We start from the raw sequence: 25,813 nt of genomic DNA, 5'->3' as shown, positions 1-25,813 counted from the left end.
TTAAGAACATTTTCTCCTTTTCTCAGTTTAATTTCATCCCATTATCTTCCCCGTAACAGAGGACTCTCTATATAAGCAGCTAATGGGCACCCATCCTGTTATATTCTTGAAACCCCCGACCTCACGATGTGGGAGTGGCACATTAGTATCTTAATGAGAAAAAGCTATGGTGAGAGCTGTGAGGTTAATTATCCAATTTCTGCTTCTTGATGGCCAATTATAATGCCTGAACTGGCCAGTTAATACAAATACTTGCAGCTTGGAACTGTCCTTTAGCACATACTGGGGTAGGGGAGGGAGGGAGGGAGGGAGGTAGGAGTGCTACAGGTATTGGAGGCAGAAATAGGTCCTATGTATATGAGGAAGAGCTTGAGGTAATCCAGGTTGGCAGCATGTACTGAGCTGAAATGAAAATAATGATGCAGAGCACAGACCCTAGGAAACCAGGTGTTACAAGTTCTGAAGCAAAAGTTGTTTGTAATTACGTGTGTACATCCCATGGTTTTATATGCAATCAGGAAACTTCCAGCTCGTTCCATGACTGGAGTGTACAGGCTGCTGGTAAAATGCAGGTCATCTCAGGGTGGAACGCATCAGGATCTGGGGATGACTTGGTCCTTGACAGGTAGGCTGAGCTGGGAGCCAGCTCTATGTGTCTCACCACTGTTCGCTTTTAAGCAGACAGGGAGCTTGTTTTCAGCTTCTGCAAGTACTTGTTCAAAAAACAGATCTGGGGACTGACTCATATCTGTTGTCCCTAATGTACTTATAAGAAGATAGGCTGGGTTTAGCTCCTGTCCCCTGTAAATGTCTGCAGCATTAGACTACCACAGGTGACATCAGTTCACCCCATGTTGTGTTGAAAATTGACCGTTGAGCAAGCTAACCTTGCTTAATGCTGTCTGGAGACATCATCTTAAGGAAGTTTCCTGATGCAGAGGTGTCATCACAAGGAAGGGCCTTGGGAATGCCAGCAGTGGGAGCCCTCGCAAATGACAGGCTGTGTAGGTACAAAGAAGTACCTCACCACCACAGATTCTCTTCCAGACGTGTTATTTACACCTGCTGTGGTAGAAGGGGGAAAAGTGGAGCATGAGACATGAATTCAATCTGTTCTTAGTGGGGTTTCAAGACCGTTTGCCTCATCTGTACGGTTCTACCACAAGACCTCTGTTTTCCACGGTACTTTTTTATCTGATGGAGCTAATCTGAGAACCATGGTAGACTGGTGTGTGAGGTAGCTAAAGAAAGGAACTAGATAAAGAAAGGTTCCAAATACATGTTTTCTTACACCCAGGATCTGAAGATTTTCAGCAAAGAAGAATGTAGAGAGAGGCTAGGATGCATTTGATCGAGAACATGATTTAAAAATCTGAGTTTCTTGGGTCATGGAGATCTTTTTTCATGTCTGCTGAGAAAGCCAGCAGTTACTTAGTCATGAACTGGAGTTTACAAGTGATTATAGTTTTACATGATGTAGCTACATTAAGACATACCCTAGCATTTTGTTTGCTTCTGCATAACACAGATATTCTCAAAAGGGTGAAAATGTACACGAGTAAGAATTGAGACTTTTAGATAAAATAAGAAACTTAAAAATGTAAGGTTAGAGGAGATTGCAAAGGGAGGAAAGGCTTCAGATTTGAGGGGAGCTCTGTATAAATTCAGATCTGAATCATGCATTATGATTAAAAATGGTATCTTTTTTTGCTTGTTTTTACTTCTTAGGAGAAAATTGGTAGAAGTTCTGTTTCTTCTATGCTGCTAGAGTATGCCTTCCCAAGGCTCTAGTTAAAATTGGGTGTAGATACTTAGCTGTTGTTATTGCTCCTTCATTGCCAGGAAGGAGCTGTCTCTCTGGGATACTTAATTCCGTGTGTTTGCCAAAGCAAAAATACTCCCATTTCAAAACTGAATTTTGATTGCTGAATAGTATTTGTTATGTACACAGTGCAACTGAGGAGATAAATCTGAGAATAAGGGCATAAATAAAATCTAACATCTGTTGTAGAAGCAGGTAACTGCAAGGGCTAAAGCAAATCCACTGTAATTTTTATCCTGTATTTGTGAAACTTTGTCATGCCATTTGTAAAGAACTCTTGCTGTCGTCTTAGTTTGAAGGATAAAGGATCTCAGTTTATTTGAGAAAACAAAAGGTTGCTCAATCTTCACTGAATCCACTCTGCAAGCACATTCAGCACTTTTCTTTGTAGTTTATGGACAGCTGAAGTAAAATATATGTTGCAGGAACTACTTGTTACCACTCAATTTCACCAAATGTTTACATGAGCCTTTCTTTAGTATATGAGTAACCTCAGTTAGTTAAATGACAAAGAAGGACATGTGTGCTTAGCTAGATGTGTTTAAGCACTAACTGAACTGGGGCCTAAAGTATTAGAAGTATGTTCCTGGTATTATAACACTGCATTACAGTTTTTAAGGCCTTTCTTAAATCATTTAAATTAAATGGTTTAAATAAATTCAGGAATGAATAACATGGGTTTTCTCACACACTTTACAGAACGAGGTTCAAAAGGACATCTTGACCTCACGGAGTTAATAGGAGTTCCTCTTCCACCTTCTGTCTACTTTGTTACCGGCTATGGAGGGTTTCCAGCCTACAGCTTTGGTCCAGATGCTAACATCGGTCGATTGACAAGTGCTGTAATACCGCTGCCTTTCTATAGAGATTTTGCCATCGTAGTTACGGTGAAACCAAACAGTGATCGTGGAGGAGTGCTATTTGCAATAACAGATGCCTTCCAGAAAACTATTTACCTGGGAATGAGACTTTCACCGGTTGATGACAGCACCCAGAGAATAATTATGTACTACACAGAGCCTGGTTCCCATATCTCCCGAGAGGCTGCTTCATTTAAAGTGCCAGTGATGACTAACAGGTGGAATAGATTTACAGTGACTGTTCAGGGAAATGATATTGCTTTGTTCATGGACTGTGAAGAATATCAGAGAATTCAGTTTCAAAGGTCAGCTCGAGCCTTGGTATTTGAATCCGGCTCTGGGATATTTGTTGGTAATGCAGGAGCCACAGGATTGGAAAAGTTCACAGTAAGTACTGTCTGATAAATTCACGTGCCTCAGTGTTTTATGCATGTACTCTTTACCCAAGAAAGTCTGCTTACGATGGTTATATCCCAAATGAAGTTACGAATTATATAGCTTGTATTTTCCATAACTGGCTAGGATTCAGGCAATGCAGATTTATAAACTCTGGCTTAAAATGCAAATGTTCCTAAAACCTCAGAGGTTTATCAATGGTCCACACATTAAGCTCAATGCTCAGTTTGAATACTAGGAATTTCAAAAGAAATATATCCCATAACTTTATTTGGCCTTTTTATGAAGGGCAGATTTCAGAGTAACCATTTGTTTAACTTCTGAGAATAACACCTTAGTAGAAAGTCAATATTTTAAACTCTTATTAGCTAGGTATGTTTACTTCACATTCAACATAAGGAAGAGAATGACCTCATCAAAGATAAAGACAGTTGGAAGATAAAGCTGTATTTTTACAATTTATATATTACTTGAAGCTTGTCAGGTGCTTTAGAAAACTAGAATTGACTAAAACCACTACTACAAGACTCCCAAGCCTTCTTAGCTTGAGTGCAAGCATCCTTCCTGCTGCATCCCGACTGGATTTCTCAGCCATTGAGCTTCCAAATGGAAATGTGAGAGCTGTCAATATGTGTGAGGTTGAATCCTTGTCAAACTGAAAGGGAAATGTCACACTTTTTCTGTCTTGTTTTTGTACTTCCCTTGTATTTCAAAACTTGTACAGTATTTTGTGTGATTAATATCTCTTCCCCTAAATTAGTAAAGCAGCAGCACAAAACTGAGTGGAACCTTTGCTTTAGAGAAATAAGATGTTCTTTCCAAAGTTCAGGTGTACTGGCAGGTCATAAGCTCCATCTGGTAAGCAACAAGGACAATGTACTTTTATCATTTATCTGACTAGTCTAAGCACCTAGAATTACAGGAATATATTGATTAGCAGCAAATAAGTGGTGGAAAGGGATATATAGGAAAACTACCTGCTGGTACTACCTTGCTTAGACAGATGGGATGACTGGAGTATTGGGGATGCCTGATTAGTAAGTAGGAATGAGAAACATTCAAGAAAATGAGACCACTTTGGTACCCCACCTGGAAAATGCATATGTGATGATCAGTTGCTGAGATTATCACTGATAAATCTGTAAATATAGTGACAAGAATGCATGGTGGATTACACTTTAAGGCATTTCCACTGAAATAGGCTGTTCTGTATGCTATATCAAGTACATACATATCAGTCAATACTGTGATTGCTTCAGTCCTATTAATTGTGACGTGTACTCTAGGTCTTGTGCCTTTATTTCTTTGTGCATCATATGTCACAGTTGCTTTTGGGTAGAAATACTAAATGGTTGAGTCCTCATCAAGTTCTGTTTGTATGATAAGAACTGTTTCCATCGATTGCCCAAAATAGAAACAATTCACAGCAGACTGTGCAAATGTCTCTGAATAGATGTCAGTTGCTGGTTTGCTCTGGCTAATGGGAATTTGTGTGTCTAAGGCTCTGGTTGCCAGGCGCAAAAGGACATAATTATCATCAGATTTTATGGAAACAAAAGGAAATTCTAGCCCTGGTGCTTGTAAAGAAAAGTAGAAATCAGACAACAACCAAATATAGCTGAATCAGTGACGATGCTCGACTCTGCAAACCAGATTTAACGGGTAAGGCAGCAGAAGGCACAAGACCCAGGGGGGAACTACAATAACCTCATACCTACCATTCCTACCGTGGCAGACTTGGCCATGACTTTCCTGGTTGGAGTAATTGGCTAGCAGCAACACTTGGGAAACATTAGGGCTCTCCATTTTGCTACCTCCACCATCCAGGGCAGCAGATTACAGCAAGAGGAGAAAAACACATTCTGCAAATGTGATTCATTCATACTGTGAAAACAAAGCATCGCTTCCAAGAGACTGCTTAAGAGTCTGGTTGTGCCTCGTTTCATGTATAATTTTTCAGTGAACTGTTCAGTTAGTCTGACATTGCGCAATATCAGAGTTGCCCATTATTAAGTTTTGAGAGAAATAGGATGGTTCAGTTCACTGAGCTGTTACCTCAGGTTGCCTGCAGACTCAGGAGGCACCAACTGCAGGAGTTTCGTGGTCTTTGAAGGCACAGAAATTAGAGGATCATTAAAGATAGAATCTCAGATTTTCTTCCTTTCTGAAATATTCTAGAAGCCACCAGAAATATTGCTTCTAAAGTACTTCCCTGCTTATAATTCCCCAATGCTTCTAGGACAGGGAGAGAGAGGACCGCTGCAGAGGGAAAGAGCGAGTAGAAAGTCAGATGTAGCAGTGTATACAAATGGTAGCTACTCCTTGTCTGGAGTTTGCAATTTTTGGTGGCATTAAGTAGCAGCAAAGCGTACTACTTTTTCTCATCTCAACAGTAGTTGCAGTTTTGCTTACCGAGACTCAGGCTTTCTATACACCTGAGTGAGCAGATCTGCTGCGTGTCTGTGGTAATACTCAGCAGACAGAGCACAACCAAGATATCACTGCATGGTGTAAACGTTCTAGCTCCCTGAAGAGAAGTAAATCACTGGACTGAGAAGTATTCTGTGTCGGTCTAGAGATAAAGACTAAATCTGTCAGCTTCTTCAGGCTCTTCTCTACAGAAAATACAAAAGCAGAGAAACAAAATATACAGTCAGCAAAGCGGGAAGAGGCAGGTCCTATGTGTTAGGTAAGATGGCTCTTAATTTCAATACCCATCTTTGTGTCCTACGTGTGCATCATGCCTAACTCTGTGAGACCTCGTAACAAGGAAATATCCCCCACGTGTTTCTTAAAACACTTTGAGTCTTTGTAATCTAAGAAACAAGACTTAAATGTTTAAAATGAAATTGTTGCTGCTCCTTCAGCATGTCAGACTGAGAAATATAATTTGTAACTCTGAAAAAACAAACATTTGTTATCAGAAAATCTATCTCCTTTCTTTCCCCTTTGGAATGTTTTAAGCTGGCTTCTCTGTGACCCACTTCATCACTTACTGGTATTTCCTTCCCATCCTTTGTCTCCAATTTTAGGGTCTTTCACATGCCATTTTTGGAGCTGCAATGCACTTAACTAGAAAAAGCAGCCAGTGCTTTACAGACTCTAGGACATAATCTAGGATTAGATCCTTCAATTGGGGCACTAACAATACCGTGTAGCAATTGTATTGTCATTGGGACATGATAGTCATTGTATTCTGGCAGCTTCAATTTTTTCTGTATCTTGCAAAAGGAAAACAGAAGAACATATTTACGTTTTTAAACTGGATATATTATCATAAAATTTTATGCTTCAGATCATTTTCCAAGCAAATGAGAACAAAATCTGAGGGTTTTTTTCTTGATTTAATTCCCACTCCTCCACCCCCACTTCACACATGCTACTTAAAATATTACTTCCTTGAACTGTTTTTGTTGTTCCATGTAGGGCTCAATTCAACATCTGACAATCAAATCTGACCCAAGGGCTACTGAAGATCATTGTGAAGATGATGACCCTTATGTGAGTATTCTTATAAACACTTATTTATCTATCCTCAGTGCCTCAGAGCACTTTGACATTTCAAAGTCATTTGCCATTAGACATCTTTCATAAGACTAAATGTAGTGTTTCTTCTTGGGAACATAGTATCATACTTAAAACTATCTGTGTGTGGGAATCTCTTTTTTTGACTACACAGCCCCTAAAACCGTGATTTTTCAAAAAGTATGATTTTCTGTTGTCTGTAACACCTTTGAGAAAATGAACTCTGACTTTTATTTTTTTTGAAGGGTTATTTTCATGAAATGCTGTAAGTACTGAAATAAGTTAACATCATAATGACACTGAGGCTTCACCAACTGGAAAAAAAAAAAAAAGACAGTTTTTTTCTGCATTGAAGTAGCCAATTCCTTGGAGATCAAGATCTTTTTTTTTTTTTTTTCCCCTGACTTTTATGAACTTGCTATCATGATTGGGTTTTGCACAGGCTTCAGGGGACATCAGTGGCAATGGCAGCATTCAAGAACATGAAGGTATTTCTGAGACACAAGAAGTCCTTGCGCCTTCTCATCTTCCCATAAGGGTAAATATATTTGATTTATTTGCTTTACATTTTTGGTTTAATATTACTTTTTTAGATAGCGAGGTCTGGATTTTGTCACTAGTTTTTCATATGTGACAACTTCCAAAGGCACCTGTGAGAACATGCACCCATCCATAAGAATGACTGCGCTGCATCAGATCAAAAATCTGGTATATTTGACAACAATCAGCAACCAGTACTTTGGGAAGAGTATAATAACAGATCAGGAACATAAATATGACACTTACCGGGAATACTCTTTTAGTCTGCAACAATTTCCATCTCAGGACATGCTGGAGCCAAGAGTGTATCTGTTTGTGTTTTGTGGACCTCCGCTGAGTTTTTCGCCCTTGAATTTCTTGCTTTGTATTTTTTAACCCATGGGAATTTTACCATCCTCAGCTTCCTGCTGCAGAGGTATTTAGCTTATTTAATGACATGTTTTGTGACGGACTTTCACCTTTTGCTTGCCCTTCTGAACAAGCTAACTGCAACTTTCATTTGGTGGTTACTCTGCACAAGACAGAGTAAACAGTTGTTCCTTACTCACCATAACATTTGTGATTTTAGACATTCCTATCACATCATGTTCCCCCTCCCTTTTTGTGCCAGGCTGAAATGTTCCAGTCCACTCCTCACTATGAAGCTTTCCTTGCAGCTTATATCAAGCATTCTTCTTTTATCCAAGTTCTCATTGATTCCTTTAGAGAAAGCCAGTAGGTTTGTGAGAAATGACTTTACAGAAACCGTGCTCACCTTTCCCTGATATAGCACATACTTCAGCTCTTTCGTTGTTGAATCCTTAAGAACTCGTGGGTGAATACTGTTTGGTTGTGATGATTTGTTGCCACTCACTTTGTCAGTGTGTTTCCTACCCTTTTCTTACAAAGACTTCAGTTTTAGACACATCCTCTGCTGAGTTTCCCAAGAATATTCTTTTGCAGGAATTTTAACTCTTCCATGGTCAACATGAATGCAAAAAACCCCTATTTTTTTCTGCTATGGCTGAAAATTCTCTGAGCACTCTTTTTACAACTTAATTGTGTATTGACCTGGCTTCCTGCTCCTGATGCATTTGAAAAGAGATTTGTTATTAATTTTTATGCCTTTTACATAAAGCTCATTAAACTCTTTTTGGCCTGCCTTGTGCTTTTCAAAGAATCACAGACTAGCTGAGTTTGAAAGGGAGTTCTGAAGATTGTCCTGTCCAACTCCATTCTCAAAGCAGAGTCAAGGACAGCAGGTTGCTCAGTGAGCAGGTTGCTCAGTGCCAGTGGGGTTTGGATTTCTTCAAGGATGGAGACTCCACTGCCTCTGATCCAGTGTAGTTTTTCTCCGATGTAGAACTGGAATTTCTTGTATTTTAACTTGTGTCCCTTGTCTCTTTTCCCTTCACTGGGTACCACTGAGAAGGGTCTGGCTCTGTCTTCTTTACTCCCTCCTATCAGGATTTTGTACACATTGATAAGATTGCTCTGAGCCTTCTCTTCTTGAGGCAGTCCTCTCTCTCTTATCTTCCTCTCATAGGTCAAAAGCCCTAGTTCCTTAATGATCTATGTGGTCCTTTGGTGGACTTGGTCCAATATGTCCATGTACTGGTGAGCCCAGACCTGGACACAGTACGCAAGATGGGGGTCTCACCATTGCTTAATACAGAAGCAGTGGTTAGAGATTAACTCTATCCCAGCTGAAACCAGGACAAGAAGGATTGCCTCCTTCAACCTGCTGGTGATACTCTTCCTAACGCAGACCAGGATGCTGCTGGCTGCCTTTGCCAGAAGGGCACGGTGCTGGCTCTTCTTCCACTTGTCTACCAGCATCCTTTCCTGCAAAGCTGCTTTCCAGCCAGTTGCTGCATGGGGTAATTCCTCCCCGGATGCAGGACTTGCATTTTACTTTGCTGAACTTCAGGACATACTCGTCTGCTTATTTCTGCAGCCAGCTGGGGTTCTTCTGAATGGCAGCAAAATCACCTGGTGCTTTGATGGCTCCTCTCCATTTTGCATCATACCACAAAATTTAAACCATGAAATCTTTTTGTGCTTTCACTTTTTCTCATTTGGATACAACTGCAGCTAATTCAGGAAAGATGTCTAACTTCTCTAGTCTATCCAGAAAAAATTGATTTTTTTTTTAGCTATTGCTTTAAGTTTCTGTTTAACAATCGTAATTACTACACTGTTCAAAATTGCACACAGCAATAGTAGAATTTTGGGGTTTTATTCCTCCTTTTGCAAGATGTCATGGTTTAACCCCAGCCAGCAAGTAAGCCCCACGCAGCCACTCAGTCACTCCCCCACCGGTGGGATGGGGCAAAGGATCAGGAGGGTGAAAGTGACAAAACTCATGGGCTGAGATAAAGGCAGTTTAATAGGGAAAGCAAAAGCTGTGTGTGCAAGCAAAGCAAAGCAAGGAATTCATTCCCCACTTCCCATGGGCAGGCAGGTGTTCAGCCACCTCCAGGAAAGCAGGGCTCCATCACGCCTAAAGGTGACTTGGGAAGACAAACACCATCACTCTGAATGTCCCCCCCCTTCCTCCTTCTTCCCCCAGCTTTACATGCTGAGCATGACGTCCTATGGTCTGGAACGTCCCTTGGGTCAGTCGGGGTCAGCTGTCCCGGCTGTGTCCCCTCCCGACTCCTTGTGCCCCCCCAGCCTCCCCGCTGGTGGGGTGGGGGGAGAGGCAGAAAAGCCCTTGGCTCTGGGTAAGCACTGCTCAGCAGTAACCAAAACCTCCCTGTGTTACCAACACTGTTTTCAGCACAAATTCAAAACGTAGCCCTGTACCAGCTACTGTGAATAAAATTAACTCTATCCCAGACAAAACCAGCACAAAATAATGTTGTTTCCCAGCATAATCCCAGCATATTATTCACTGTTGCAGAGTACAAAAGGTAGAAAATTTCTATTTTAATGAGCAAGCGTTATTGTTACATTGCTAAAAAATTAGTAATACATCTATGATTTACACAAACAGGGATGTAAAATTGTAATAGCTCTTGTTCATCACTATATACCTCTCCCAGGGAGTAAAAACATGACATTTTCCTTTGATTTTCCAAACATGTGAGATCAGTCTTGGGTGCCAAAATGTTATTTCAAGATCTGACAATGTCAAGGTAATACAGCAATGTCAGACCTTTTTCAGAAGACCTAGAAGTTGCCTACAGCTAACTTGAATTCCATAATTAAGCTAGAATCAATGCCCAGAAGGAAAAATGTCACAGAAAAAGTATTACAGAATACAATTTATTATGTGGTAATGATGAAGTTGTGGTTGTCGTAAATGAGGAGGCAAAGTATACCTTTTCCTGATGCGCCTCTCAAAGACACACTTGCTCATCAATGATTGTATCAGTTAAAATTTTTCCATTTAGCTGTAATGCTTTTACTTATTTTATTTTAATTTCTCCACAAATTATTGTCTGTTTTGATGTTATTTTAATTTTCTTATTAAAACATTTTTAAGATTGTCTGGGAAACTGAACCTGGCTTTAAGTACACAAATAGTTTTCTCTGAAGTGCTACACCACAAAATTAATAAAGCAAATATGTATATATGGCAGATTATGACCCTTAGAAAACAAGAAAGAAAGAAGCCTCTTCGTGGCTCTTTTTTGTTCTACAGACACTTTTTTGGTGGTGGATTATCAATTTCTTGGACTGTGTAGAAACAATCTTCATTGTGTCTGCGTGCAGTCCAGTTACTGTTACAGTAACTCTTTGTATGAGCCAATCACAGAATGGATGATGATACCTAGGTTTCTGAGCCAAATAGTCATAAGCCTGAAAGGCCAGTAAATGGCTATTTTCTTCAAAATGCAAGAACTTCAGGTGGAAGTATTTCCTTGGATGACGCACATATTTTTTCCTAAAATGCCTGGGGACTTCAAAAGGCCATACCAGCATGTCAATAAATATGTAGTCTCCTTTAGCAAAATGTTTAATGCTATTGCCAAATTAGAAATGTCTAAATGCAAATATCTCGTGGGATTTGTGTGCCTTCCAGAGTGACTGCCCATGGAGTTTTAGTGGGTTTACTCTTTAGAAATAGTAAAGAGAGTAAAGAAAGAGTAAAGAAAACAAGAGACAGAGAAACAAATGACAATTTAACAATCAGTACAGTCCCTGACAGATGTTTCTGAGAAAATTTTTATTTATCTTCTACTCTGAAAAATAGCTGAACAAATTCTCCAAATCAGCACTCTGAAGTAAATTGTTATGCTCAGCTGGAAGGAAACAAGTCACAGGTAATACTTGAAAATGCAATCTCTGAATAAAGACACTTAGCAATGTTGATGGTGCATATTCTAATCTGTGTTTGTCTGCTAAGTAGTTCAGTACTGTGCACTAGGAATGGATAGGACTCTTTGGACTATTTCAGAATGTTTACATTTAATGGGCCTTGTGAATCAGCAAAAAAGGCTTCAGTGAATCAGAAAAAAAGGCATGTTTAACATTTGTAGAAGAGGTGTCTCTTAAGAATTTTTCTGTGGATTCCATGCTAACTGATTATTCAGCCAAAAACTGTCCTTTGCAGGTCTTATCTCTAGGGATCTTCAGAAAAATATAGCCTGAACTACTCTGTACGTCAGAAAGGCACTGCCAGAAAGGAAAAGTAGGGAACAATAATTTTAATGGCTGGTTCACAAGTGTTCAAGCCATTTCATGTGTGTTGCAGTACTGGGTTTGTGTGATTCCCCCCCCTCCCTACCCCCAGGAGCAATACTACCTATTTTGTTTCATTAGCCTTACATCTTTATGAACTAACAATCACAAAAATAGAATCAAGGATCATAGAATATTTCAGATTGGAAGGAAGGTCATCCAGTCCAACCTCCTGCTCAAAACAGGGTTATCAGTCAGGTCAGACCACACTTTTCAGAGCTTTTTCCAGTCTGGTCTTGGAAACATCTGAGGATGTAGACTGCAACAACCTCACTGTAGAGCCTGTTCCAATGCAGGTCTATCTTCATTGGTGAAAATGTTTCTCCTTATATCCAGTCAGAACCTCTCTTGTTTCAACTTAATGCCCATTGTCACTTGTCCTACTGCCAAGCACCATTGTTAAGAGCTTAGCTCCGTATCATTGATGAACCCTGCGTAGGTATTGGTAGGCTGCCACTAGGTCTCCGCAAGCCTTCTCTTCTCGAGGCTGAAGACAACCAGTTCCTTCAGCCTTTCCTCACAGCACAAGTGCTCCAGCCCTTGTCTGTCTTGTAAGCTATCTGCTGAGCTCACTCTAGTTTATTGATATCTGTCTCGTAATAGGGGACAAAACCAGGCACAGTTTTCTAGATGTTGTCCAAGAAGTGCTGAATAAAAGGGGATAATCACTTCCCTAGACCTACTAGCATGTAGCCAGAGTTCCTGTTAACACAGCTTTTTTTGCTGCCAGGGCACGCTGCTGGTTCACATTCAGCTTGCTGTCCACCAAAATCCCCAGGTCCTTCTCTGCAGAGCTGCCTCCTGGTTTGTCCGTCCCCGGCCTGTGTCATTGCAAGGGGTTCTTCCTTCCCAGGTGCAGGACTTCTTTGTGTTTGTCCTTGCTGAGTTTCATAAGGTTCATGCTGGCATATTCCTCCAGCCTTTCCAGGTCCCTCTGGACGGCAGTCCTGCACTTGAGCATCTTAATTGATGCACCTCCAACTCCTGCTTTGGCATTACCTGCAAACTTTATGAGCAAGCACTCTGCTGCCTCTCAGGTCATTGGTAAAGATGTTAAACACAACAGATCCCAGGATGGACCCATTAGTGCGTCCCATTAAACACTATGCTCTGAGTTCAATCATCCAACTATTTTTTTACCCATCTTGTTGCTCTCCCACCCAGATTGTAATGTCCTAGCTTGGATACAAGAATATTGTGGGAGACAGTGTTGAAACCTGGCTAAAATCAAGGTGGATGACATCCACTGCTTTCTCCTCATCCACAAATCAAATCATTTTATCACATAACGCAATCAGGTGGGTCAGGAGTTATTTACCCTTGGTAAATCCATGCTGATAGTTCCCAGTTACCTCCTTCTCCTTCATGTGCCTAGAAACATGTTCCAAGAGGACCTGCCTCACGATTTTCACAGAGATCAAAGTGAGCCTGGCCAGTCTGTAGTGATGTGGATTGTTCCTTTGGCTTTAGAGTAAATGTAATAATCTGAGAGTAAACATTCCAAATTAGTTTTACCATTTTTTAACTAATTTTCTGTTATCCACACACCGATCACAAGAGATTTAAAAAGTTCTAAATTCTTTTTATGGGGATTCTAAACTATGTTCTGGATTGCATACTAGTATTTAGTAGTGTGTATTTATCCTTGTTTCTTCATTCAGAGTTAAATATAAAATCCACTAACAGATTTTACCTTTCAATAACCTAGTCCTTCATTGTTTAATCTGTGGTCTTTACAGAAGTGACACACACACTTTTATACATATTGACACCAATGACCATGGAACCAGACTTGTCTGAGTGGTGACAGTCAACAAAAGTTGCAAGTTGTAGCTGGGGAAGTACAAGCTGTATTTCAGGAAAACTCACATCAATAGGATAATAGTGCAGCACTGGAACAGGTCACCCAAACAGGATATCAAATCTCTGTCCTTAGAAGTTTGCAAGATTTGGTTAGAAAAAGTCATGGCTGAGCTGATCTACTTACATGAGTGGTCTACTTACATGACCTCAAGAGGTTCCTCCCAACTAAAATTTTTTCCACGTGCCCATGCAGCCTGTGTGAATCTTGACTCAGTGACATGGGTTGGGGGCCATTTTTTCTATGTCTTTTCAAGTCCCCTGTGGCTGGACATAGAGTGGACAGAATACCAAAGAAAATGTATCATTAGAGCAAGAGAATGAAGTCCATCAGGGAAAAAGTTACAGTGAAGTTGCTCTTTCCCAAGAGAGTGATTCCTAAGTCACATTTACGCAAGCTTTATCTTGCTGTTGTGCCTGTGGTGGCAGAGGTTACATTCAAGAAATTCCATTCTTACAGTCTGAACCTCATCCTGAACACAAAAGGCAGACGTCAGAGACCAGAGAGCCTGGGAAGACCTGCTGGCCCAGAATGAAGGCTTGTCCTCAACAGTGTAAATCCTCCAGTGACACCCTTTCTATTTCCTAACAGACTGGGCAATATGGTGCCTACCATGTTCCTTGAAAATCAAGTGTACAGCCTAGGCGCTTAGTTCTTAGGCCACACAGTTATCTCCCAGAAAGTGCGGAAGCCATTGTGTTCCCAGTTAAGGAATGCTAAAACAAGTGTTGATAGTTGGCGCACATAAGAAAAAACGGCATGTAATGAAGGAAGTGATTAAGATCCCAGCACTTGCTGCACACATGTCAGACCCCTCTCCTGTTACTGAGGGCTTTCTGTAGATTCTAGACCTTTCCTGAGGGAGGAAAACCCTCAGTGTTTGAATTGCGGTGTATGTATGGGAGCTAAGAACTGTCAAACGAGAAGCCTAAACTGCAAGGAGATGGTCTAGGTGACACAGAAAGTCCTTTCCTTACCACCAGAGGACAGAAAAATCTAGAGAAAACTATATCTGTGAGTTTCCCAAGAAGCATTCTCTCCTGAGGAAAAGTTTTGAGATGGGCAGGACAGCAGGAGAATACGCTGAATCTTATTTTATGCGGAGAGGCAGGAATAACCTTTTATAACTCTGGTTTTTGGATGTTCTTCTGAGTTCACTCCCCTGCAGGACCTAGACTGTAACTGGCTGTCCTCTCTGTAGTGTCCTCCTATTCATTAGGAGCTGCAGATGGGAAAGCAAACAGACTTGGTGCTTCATAGAGCTTCACTGACTTCTGAGCAGCTGTACCTATACAAATACTGCTCTGTATATATATACAAATATACTAACATAGCTCTGTAAGGAGGATTGCTGTGGGCAGTCCACACGCAGTGGCATGCTGCTTTATTTTCTATGGGGCAGGACAAGATACTAAAATGCCCACCTGCAATCTCCTAATCCATTTCCCCATTGCCTTTGTGCACAGGGAGTTTTTGGGGGTTTGTGTGGCGGGTTTTTGTGTACGGGGTGAGGGTGCGCAGGGCCGGCTCCTGCTGGAAGCCGCTGGAAGCTCCCCCGGCTCGGAGCCGGACCCGCCGCTGGCCCAGGCCGAGCCCCTCCGCGACGGCGGTCGCGCCTCTGGGAGAGCAGATTCCAGAGGGGAACGGCCCGTGAGTCGGGGGAGTGGGATGTGAGAGGAACCCCTCTGCGGATACCGAGGTCAGGGAAGGAGGAGGAGCGGGGGAGGACGCGGTGAGGCGGCAGGCTGTCCCCCCCAGCCCGTGGAGGGGAGCGGGGGAGCGGAGGCCGCCCAAAATGGCCGCGCCTCCGTGGCTGAGGCAGTCTGTGACTGAAGGACCGCACCCTGTCTGCGGAAGGGACCCGCGCTGGAGCAGTTGGTGAGGAACTGCAGCCCGCGGGAAGGACCCGCGCTGGAGCAGTTGGTGAAGGGCTGCCTCCCGCGGGAGGGACCCCACGGCGGAGCAGGGGCCGAGCGCGGAGTCCTCCTCCCCCCGAGGAGGAAGGAGCGGCAGAGACAAGGGGTGAGGAACCGACCCCAGCCCCCGTCCCCTGCTCCCCTGGGGAGAGAGAACCGGGAGTGGGGCTGAGGCGGGAGGGCGGGAGGGAGGGCGGGGGGGAAGCTGCTCTCGCGTTGGGGTTTACTCCCCATTATCCTTGGTTTGGTTCGACTGGGAGCAAATTAAATTGATTTTGTTTCTCCCCCACGTTGAGCCTGTCTTCTGCCCGTTGATTCAAAGAAACTAACACAATAGTTTGATTAACTGTTAAGTAGGTATTCTTTATTGGCAGCGCTGGATGCACGAGGGATCGCTCCACCTACCGTGCACACCGTCGGGTCTAATTGTGCAGGTTAAGTACATGTTCTACATACATATTCACTAGATTTCCGAGAAATGTTATACATATTCATTAGTTTTCCGGGAAACCATTAGCATATGTAAATGTCCTTTACGCAGGCGCATTGAAGGTCTCTGGTGGTCTTCAGGAGTCCTCTGGTGGTCTTCCATAGTCTTCCTCACTTGTCCGCTATTTGACCCTCCTCAGGGGATTCTGCGCAGTATGGTCCTTTACATGTTTTGATACATCAGTGCTTGTTAGTGCTCTTATTATTTAAGTTTTCATTAGTGGTGTAAAACCATATGGCTAGTTTAAGCTAAATTATCTACAAGGACAAGAACAAAGGCAGGAGTTCTTATCTTTTCCAGCCCTATCTGTTCAAGCAAGGCCTCTGCTTGTGCTTTCTCAACAAGATCGTAAATTCATCAAACATTTAATTAAGTTTTGTGATCGTTCATGGCTCCTTCTTGCTCATCACTCCCAAGTACCAGTCTCTGACAGGCTTAATCCTTGACAAACACCAGTCCTTGGTATGTAAAGTTACAGAGAGACAATCATTAAGCAATAAGCAGTTCGTTCTCTATCTCACCGTGACCGTAAGTGGTGAGTGATCCCTCCCCGTCCTTGTCTCGACCCACGAGCGTTTCTTTATATTTTCTCCTCCCCATCCCACCGTGGCTGGGGGGAGGAGCGGCTGCGTGGTGGTTTGTTACCGGCTGGGCTTAAACCACGACAGAGTACATGTAGACAAGTAGAGGATATCCACCCTACTATTCTTTTACTAGACACATCCTTTCAACTCCATTGGCTGATGTTGATCACTAACCTTTGTGTGTGGTTATTAGCTACTACTTCTTTATTCCACAGGTATGTCTTCGTGTCTAAACTGACTGGGATTATTTCAAGATATTTTGTTGGTTTTTTTTTTCCAATCACTTCACTAAATCACAAATGTACTTTTTTTCATTATCTTAATTCTTATAATTCTATCAGGCAGGTAATCACTATTATCTATTAAGTTTACATTCTTATGAGTGTAGCTTAAGGTTTGGGTTGCTTTTCCACAATCTTCAAGTAAATATCTTTATTCTTCCCATTGTTTTCTAGTGCAGAGAGTTAGATTGGGGATATCTATTAATACTGGGGGGGGGAGGAGGTGTCCATTTTATAGCTTTTTTTAATTATTTCTCAAAATGAAGCACTTAAATCTTTGTCCTACTGTTGCTTTATTTCTTTTTCCAGTGAGAAACAAACATCAAGAATGCTTTATAGACTGTACAATTGAGCACATTCTGAATTGTGTGAATTATTTTCTACTGTTCATCTGAAGTATTGGTTATTCTGCCTCAGAAGAGGGAGGTCACTGGATATTGCGTTTAAAGGGAGAAGTTAGTGCTCCCTTCTCAAAGTAGCCAAGACCCAGTCTTATTAAGGATTTTAAAACCCCAAACCCTGTAATACATGACTAGCTTAACACTCTAAGTTTACTATGGTTCAGATAAACAGGCTGCATAAAAAGGTTATCGGTCTGTAAAGATTAATTGAAATATTCCTACGCAGAATGTCAAGAACAAGGTGTATAGTTATAAGAGAAATAAGAGCAGAAGAAACATGCATTTGTTTCTTTCTCAAGTCGAGCAAGTAAAACTGAAATCAAATAGTGGGGATCAGATCCAGCCCACTGTGGAAAATATTTCCTTCCCCCTTCAAATGGAGCCCTAAAGCCTATTTTCAATATGTTTCTTAATAACAAGAAGTATCTTGAAGCTTTTCCTCAATTATAAGGATACAAACCAGTAGGATAAAAATCATGCCAATGATGTTACCTCTCTTCCTTTTGCTGACAACTCGGGAACTACTTCAGCAAGCCCTATTATGCCATTTTGTACATCTTAACCTGGTTCAAGACCGGGATGCTTGGCCCATTAAGTCTGCTCCAGGTTACCATGGCAACATAATCACTTTTAAATTTTATTTAAATTGCAAATGCAGGTTTGCATGAAGTAATCTCCTCGCTACGCTGAGACAGCGCTTCTCCAGGTCTCTAATTCCAGTAGGGAGTAGGCTCCTTACATTCCTGCGTGCAGCTGATACCAGGTTATCGAAATGGCCACCTCTTGCCCACCCACAGCCAGCAGGGGGAAGGGTGGGTACCAGCCAGCTCTAGGCTCTTAAACCTGCAGTGATAACTTTACATTCCTTGTGTTTTTCTCCCTCTCTATGGGTTTGACAAGTGAACATCACTTGGTTTGGAGGAATGGAGTTCAAAGGTATTGTGCTAGTTTTTCTCAAGAGCTTGACCAAATTAGTGTGACATCTGCTGATAAGCAAAAACTAGATGCGTACTGTAAAGAGGAAAAGTTAAATAGAAGGTGAAATAAATTAAAAACTTGTAAATGGAAGGGGGTGTATATATTGGCAATTAACAAATTTCAGTTTTTATGATGGCAATGACAGTTAATGTTTCTAAGGGCAGCATAAGAGTAAGGACGGATACTGGCAAGATATTAAGTGGGAAAGATCTGGATTTCTGTTTTGCTTCATAAATGTGGTAGTTCTGACTACTATGCTTCGAGGAAGGTAATCTACTGATTCATGCTTTAAAATATGTGATAAGCCTTCTCTCTAAACAGTTCTTTGGGATTTTATGTTTTTTTTAGCCTGAAGATATGTTGGCTGAGCCAGTGGAAGCCCCCCCAACTATACTGTCTTACTTGGAAGAAAACGATTTCTCTGGAAATCACAGCTCAGAAGAAACCTCTGAAGCAGCTAAACTTAAAGAACAAGGCACTGCCTCTTTTTTTCCTTTTTTTGGGGGGGGGGGCAGGGGGGAGGTAGCGGGGAGGGTGGTCATTTACGTTCTCTAGGACTGAGCCTGTCATTTCCTTTTGTATGAAAAGCCACTGTCATATTTTGGGTGCTGCCAGGAATGGAAAATCCTATGGTTTTGGACATCCTGTGTGTTAGAAAAGAATTGGCTCAACAAACATTTGGTCTTTGAAACTGCAGTCTGTTAGACTGCAACTTGCTAATAGCAGCAAAGGTAAGTGGTAGCAACTACAGCCACCATTCAACACATCTCTCACTTTTCACTCCATATAGGTGCTTATCTCAGTCATTGTTGTTAAACATGCAGAGAATAGATTTACCCATCTATAGTGTGGAAGTTTCAGTCACAGAACTATGGATTATATTTTAAAATGAAAAAAAAAAATGGATAAAACAAAGAAGCTGACTTGAGGAGCTGCTGCTCTGATACTCTAAAACACTCCAGTAGAATGCAAGTGTTAGCCAAAGGAAATGAAACAAAAAAAATTCTCTTCCTTCTGCTTAGGTCAGTGAGAAGCATGGCACTTCTTGAGACATACCTCTGCAAATAGTGGTATTGGCTCTAAAGCCATGTGGCACCTTTAAAAGGAATTTCAGATGAGTATTTACTTTGATGACCTTCTGTTATAGTGAAGCACAGCCTTTCATGTAAAACTGAATACCACCACTGAATAAATAACTATATCCTACTTATGTTTCCTGGAAAGGATGTGAATCTGTCTAGGGCACCAACGGCATGTTTTGGACGCAAGTGTAGGCAGCAAAGTAATAAGAGCAGGGCATAATGCATGAGGAATCCCTTCCTCCACTAGTAAGACAATTTCAGTGCACTCCTAGAAAACAAAAAATAAAGCTAGTTATCTTAATAAGGCCAAAGATAATGTTCCTATTTAAATTTCATACATACTTCAGATATTACCTCTTTAGATACCTCTTATTTTTTATTTTATATAGATGAAAAATAGGCAACCATTAGACTAGAGCTTGAGGCAAAGAAGATGATACAATACAGTCTTAAAAATGCTTTTGTTTTATAATTTTATTCTCACTTTTCTCTTTTTCTTTCCTTTTAAAATTTTCAGAGTTACAAAATGACTAATATTAATATTTGCAATGTATTTTGGTCATGATAGAAATAATTTCTCTTTTCATACAACTTGCAGCATCTGTGCTCTGATAAATATCTCTGGGCGGGTTTTATTTTGCTCTGTCTCCCATTAATACGTGATTATTTTATTTAGATTCAGCTGTCATGGAAACTGGACAAGACAACAGTGAGTCTACCACTGTCACACAGAAAATCTTACGAGAAGAAGATGGCTCTGGTGCTGGAGTAAGCAGAGAGGAGGTCTGTACAATAGGTTTATCATATGCCTTATCTTTTTGTCCCAAGAGCAGGAAAACATGAATTTTAGGTGCTTTTCTGAGTTGGTACCTTTATCAATTCCACCTTAGCAGCATGCTAAAACAGAAGTTACTTTTAAAATTCTTGAATGTTCTTGCATGACATCAGAGTGAAAAGCACTAGCACTACGCAGAAGTTTGGATCTATAACCATTGAGATGGGCTTGAGATTTTTGACTAAAAAAATGAATTCATTCTTTCAGTTTTGCATTTTTTCATTTTGCATTTAAGAAAGTGAGAAACAAAGAAAATAATCAACATAAATCCTCACCATAAAAGCCCACAATTTTTAGTCCCTAAAAGCAGGCATCTTGGTCTTACTCACAGTAACTGCCTTGCAGGTGAAAGTCCTGCTTCCTTCTCAGAAGTGTGGCATATAAACAGATGTAAAATTACACCCTTTGAGTGCTCACCAAGTGCTTCTGTGTGAAGTACCAAGTGCAAAGAAGCACTTCATTATCACAGTGCTTCATTATCGGGTGACCCAAACAGAAGACTAACACTAAAACACGCTCAACTCTGGAGGAATCCATGCCTAAAATGTGTATCGCTGGCTTTCCTTAGTTGCCCACAGACTAATCTGAAAATGTATAGTTTATGGAAATCATCCCATTATAAACTCAATCTTACTTGAATTACCATCCAAGAGGTTGATCATGTCTTGACAAGGGAATGGCTGCGTGGACCGCCCTGGAAAAGTGTCTGCCACTCCTAGTTATTTCTTTAAGAAAGCAGTGTATGCTGCCTCCTGACACCTGCGTATGTTAACACCCAGAGATGAAAAATCCATTTAAAAAGTAACCAGCAGCTTTCCTGGCATTCACAATAAAAAGATGCTTTGACTAAGAAAATATTAAGACTGAACAACCTTTCCATCTCCAGATGGCCTTACAAAGGATCAAAGTTGAGGCAAGGCAGTAAAGTTGTTTGGGGTCCTTGTATTACTCATGTCTGTGTCAGAGCAGTTACATGAATAAATGCTGTTTACAGCCATGCCTAGTTTCTCTCTAGGCTGCCAGCACATTTTTTAGAAGTACTGTAGAAGAGGTGATATTTGGACGTCTCTCACCTGTCAGAGATGCCTTCCAAAAATCCTGGTCAGGCTGTCCTGATTCCTTTCAGGATCCCTCCTGATGGAAAAAGAGATTCTAGGAAGTCTGTGTGCCACCATCAAGTGAGTTGTACACTACTGAACAGAGGAAACTCTGACAAAGATGGGCTGCAATTTAATTGGCAATTCAATTATGCCAGGACCAGGAATAACTAGGACCAGGAATAACTACAAATTACTTGCAAAGCATTGAGACTAGTCACATTTTCAAAATCACTTTTTGACAAATGCCTTATAAAATTAGATACTCCATTTGGGCCTGTCTCCTAGACAAGGAAATTAAGAGAAAATGCAAGGCTGTAGCCTGTCTCTACTTTGAGGTTCACACAGTGGTAAGAAAAATTGCAGCCCTTTTAACTCCTAAATAGGGAGTACTCCAGCCTACACGACTGCAGGCTCTAGAAACCCCAAAGGGGATGGCTATGCCATATGTTGCAGTCACCCTCTCTGGTGAGATACTGGGCTTTGAAAGATGTTGTGCCTATTGCATTTCTAAGGTAATGTGTAACCTGAATTTTGTGTGATTCTGCAAATTAATATTACATATGCCCCTCATTTGGAATCCTGTATGAGTTGGAGGGCCCCAGCTCCTCAAATACTTGCCCTACTTGTTGACATATTTCAAAATAATCAGCTAGCAGTACATTTTCCATTAATTAATATTCCTGATCCAACAGCCAACACAGATTTTTTCTAAGCAGAAAATAAATGACGACCTTTCCTTCCTCTTGCCTTTGTGACTCCTACGCCAAAAGTCCGTTTTTCGTATTGCTTGAAACTGCAGTCGGTTATGACTGCTTCTGTTTGCCAGAAAACATAAAGCATCAAGAATGACAGAACTTTTTATTCTAAAGTTCTACACTGTGTGTTCTATTCAAGTGTTTAAGGTTGCTCCTTAGAGGGTCTTCTAGCATTTCTGTGTTTGTTGTGGTAAATTATAACAAATGGTGAAACATTAGATTAAGGATCATCCATTGGAGCTGACATACAAGAGGCTTTAATATTTGTTGGAGGACTTCCAAATATGATTCCTCTAACATTTTCATGCCTGCATTCACATTTTTTTAAATGCAGCGATTTTAATGTCAAGATGAACTATTGTTCTTACAATCTGGTTTTTTTCAGCTTTGGGGTATTTTTCTTAAATAAAAATCCAGTCTTGATTTAAGAGGTGTGATATAAAAAGCTTAAATCTATTGTGACAAGTAGTTTTGCTACTTCCTCATCTTTACAACTTTTTTCTTGAACTTACTCCAATTTCCACATTCTTTTCACTACATAGATACCCAAGATGGCTATACAATATGCTAATGAACAATCTTTTAGAAAATAATAATTTAAAAATTGTTACTGCATTGAAAACTGGTCTTTGTGAGTACATGGTAGAAGTGGCCCTACCTCCTGTAAGTTTACCATTATACAAGATTTCCATTGTACCAGGTATGCAATTTGTAATCCAATTAATATGGGTGACACTGCTGAGGCACAGCATTATTTTTTTCAGTGTTGTATAGAACTTGGACAAATGCCCCTTAGGAAAATTTGCTGAAGTCAGATCAACAGTGTTACTGTTATCAAGCACACATAACAAAGAAGATTATGACGTGTTAGTCAGACAAAAACATGCTGATTTAGCATTCATTATGTTCCTACTTTGACTTTAGAATAGAACAGAATATTTCAGTTGGAAGGGACCTACAACGATCATCTAGTCCAACTGCCTGACCAATTCAAGGCTGACCAAAAGTTAAAGCATGTTATTAAGGGCATTGTCCAAATGCCTTTTAATCACTGTCAGGCTTGGGGCATTGACCACCTCTCTAGGAAGCCTCTACCAGGGTTTGGGCACCCTCTCGGTAAAGAAATGCTTCGTAATGACCAGTCTAAACCTCCCCTGGCGCAGCTTTGAACCATTCCCACGTGTCTTGTTACTGGGTACCAGGGAGAAGAGCTCAGCACCTCCCTCTCCCCTTCCCCTCATGAGGAAGCTGTAGAGAGCAATGAGGTCGCCCCTCAGCTTCCTTCTCTCCAAACTAGACAAACCCAAATTCCTTAGCCGCGCCTCACAGGACATGCCTTCCAGCTCCTTCTCCAGCTTTGGTGCCCTCCTCTGGACACATTCAAGGACCTTCACATCCTTCTTAAATTGTGGGGCCCAGAACTCCACACATTACTCAAGCTGAGGCTCCACCAGCGCTGAATGCAGCAGGATAACCACCCCTTTTCACCAGCTAGTTATCCTGTGTTTGATGACCCCCAGGATGGGGTTTGCCCTCTTGGCTGCCAGGTCACACTGCTGACTCCTATTGAGCTGCTGTCGACAAGCACCCCCAGATCCCTTTCTGCAGGGCTGCTCTCCAGCCACTCCTCTCCCAGTCTAGACTTGTGCCTAGTGTTACTCCATCCCAGGTGCAGAATCCAGCATTTGGACTTGTTATTTCATCCCATTAATCAGCCCAGTGCTCCAGTCTATCTAGATCTCTCTGCAAGGCCTCTTGTCCCTCAATAGAGTCAACAGCACCTCCCAGTTTGCTACCATCAGCAAACTTGCGAATGGTGCATTCAACTCCTGCATCCAGATCATTAATAAATATATTGAACAGAACTGGCCCTAGAATTGAACCCTGAGGAACACCGCTGGTGACCGGTTGCCAGCCAGATGTAGCCCTGTTCACTGCAACCCTTTGAGCCCTGTCATTCAGCCAGTTCACCCAGCGCACCGTCTACCTGCTCATCTCACAGTTGGACAACTTGTCCAGAAGGATGCTGTGAGGGACAGTATCAAAAGCCTTACTAAAATCCAGAAAAACTACATCCACCACCTTCCCTTCATCCACCAGATGGGTGACCTTATCATAGAAGAATATTAGATTAGTTAAACAGGACTTACCATTTGTGAACCCATGTTGACTGTGCCTGGTGACTGCATTATTCTTTAAATGCTTTTCAATAGTACTCAGTATAATCTTCTCCATAATTTTTCCAGGAACTGAGGTTAGACTAAGAGGTCTGTAGTTCCCTAGGTCTTCCCTCACACCCTTTTTGTAGATTGGAGCAACACTGGCTAGGTTCCAGCCAGCAGGGACCTCCCCAGACTCCCAAGACCTTTGGTAGATGATCAAGAGGGGTCCTGCCATAACATCCGCTGGCTTCTTCAGTACTCTAACAACCTGTATCAACAATCCTGTTATCTCACTCAGGTGATGATCCTACCTACAGCTTAGTTAACTAGGTTCTCTTCTAACACTTTTCCAGATGGGAAAAAAATCTCTAATGAGACCAGATGAAAAAATCTCTGGTCTTTGGGAACTTTCCTAGTGACAAAACCCAGAAAGATCTTTTAAAAATCAGCTAACAGCTCCTTTGCTGAAAGCTGTCATCCTGCTAACTTTAAAATGCTTGGATAGTTACTATATTACATCCCTCCTAGTTTAATTAGCTACTAGTGGAACACAAAATATTTCATTGCTGTTATAAAATGTGAGTAAATCCTAGTGCTTGTTTCAAAATATGATACAAAAATGAGTTAAATGTTCTGTCCTGTATAGTGGATTTGAATTAAATATGTATTATTGTCCGACCTTCACCACTGAAAGGGTTTATTTGTTCCTGGTGTATTTAAAATATTCTTTTTATTATTCTTACTTTCTCTTGACCAAATACTGATGCTTAGCAATTTTTTGCTCTTGCTTGTTGTCCATTATTACTCTTCATTTCACCTTCTGTCACTTTTCTTTTTAACCAAGCTGGCTATGTAACCCTCTTTTGTTAGAGTTGTAGATCTCAGGGGAGTTGGCTAAAGCATTCCTAAACATCTTTTTTTAACTTCCACAATTTTCTCCCAGACAGACTGAGTTTGTGAAACTGGTCTTTTTCAAACCTATATTACTGATTTAGACTGTGCAGATTTGTGCAGATAGGGAATTAGACCATGGTCATTTGCATCTAGGTAACCAGCTTTCCTTTCTTCCAGCTCAGTGAGCAATCTTTTTGTACTTGCATGAATGACCTCTAATATGGACTGCCTTTGCTGAATGGAGTATATTTTTTGTATGGTGCCTAACAGATTTCTGAATGCATTGAACAAAGCAGGGGTTCTAGGAGAGAGGGAAGGGGGGGGGGGGGAAGAGCAAAAAATGGGAAAAGTAATGCAACACAGTTTTCATATTTAACATTTTAATTACTCAGGGCCAGAAAGGTCAGGAAGGAGAAGATGGACCTACAGGATCTCCAGGAAGGCCAGGAGTAGAAGATGTGCAGAAAAAAGATCAAGGACCTCCTGGGCCTCCAGGGAAACTTGGACAACGTGGTCAGCCTGTGAGTATTTTCTGTCCATTGAAAGAATACATGCATTTTAGAAAGGGTAATAGTCATCCATCACACATGCATAAAGGGCTCAAACTCCACAGCCTCATAACTGTCATCAGTTATACTTCAACAAGATGGGTTTTTAGCCCCA

At 41.3% G+C, this 25,813-nt stretch overlaps 1 protein-coding gene across 6 annotated transcripts in view; it reads left to right on the top strand.

Moving 5' to 3' along the window:
- LOC115353022 (collagen alpha-1(XV) chain-like) overlaps positions 1-25,813 on the top strand; it is a 161,280-nt gene that overhangs the window by 47,542 nt on the left and 87,925 nt on the right. For 4 of the 6 annotated variants that reach the window (XM_030041937.1, XM_030041938.1, XM_030041935.1 and 1 more), the window contains exons 3-8: positions 2,522-3,069; positions 6,505-6,579; positions 7,046-7,141; positions 18,671-18,797; positions 20,081-20,187; positions 25,543-25,671. In XM_030041937.1, the coding sequence (XP_029897797.1) occupies positions 2,522-3,069; positions 6,505-6,579; positions 7,046-7,141; positions 18,671-18,797; positions 20,081-20,187; positions 25,543-25,671 (1,082 nt within the window). The remainder of the gene's footprint in view (positions 1-2,521; positions 3,070-6,504; positions 6,580-7,045; positions 7,142-18,670; positions 18,798-20,080; positions 20,188-25,542; positions 25,672-25,813) is intronic. The other 2 variants (XM_030041934.1, XM_030041939.1) reach the window with 2 other exon arrangements.

The sequence above is a fragment of the Aquila chrysaetos genome, chromosome 18, assembly GCF_900496995.4.
Source record: "Aquila chrysaetos chrysaetos chromosome 18, bAquChr1.4, whole genome shotgun sequence".
NCBI classification, from domain to species: Eukaryota; Metazoa; Chordata; class Aves; order Accipitriformes; family Accipitridae; genus Aquila; species Aquila chrysaetos.
This window is presented reverse-complemented; position numbering and strand designations above follow the sequence as displayed.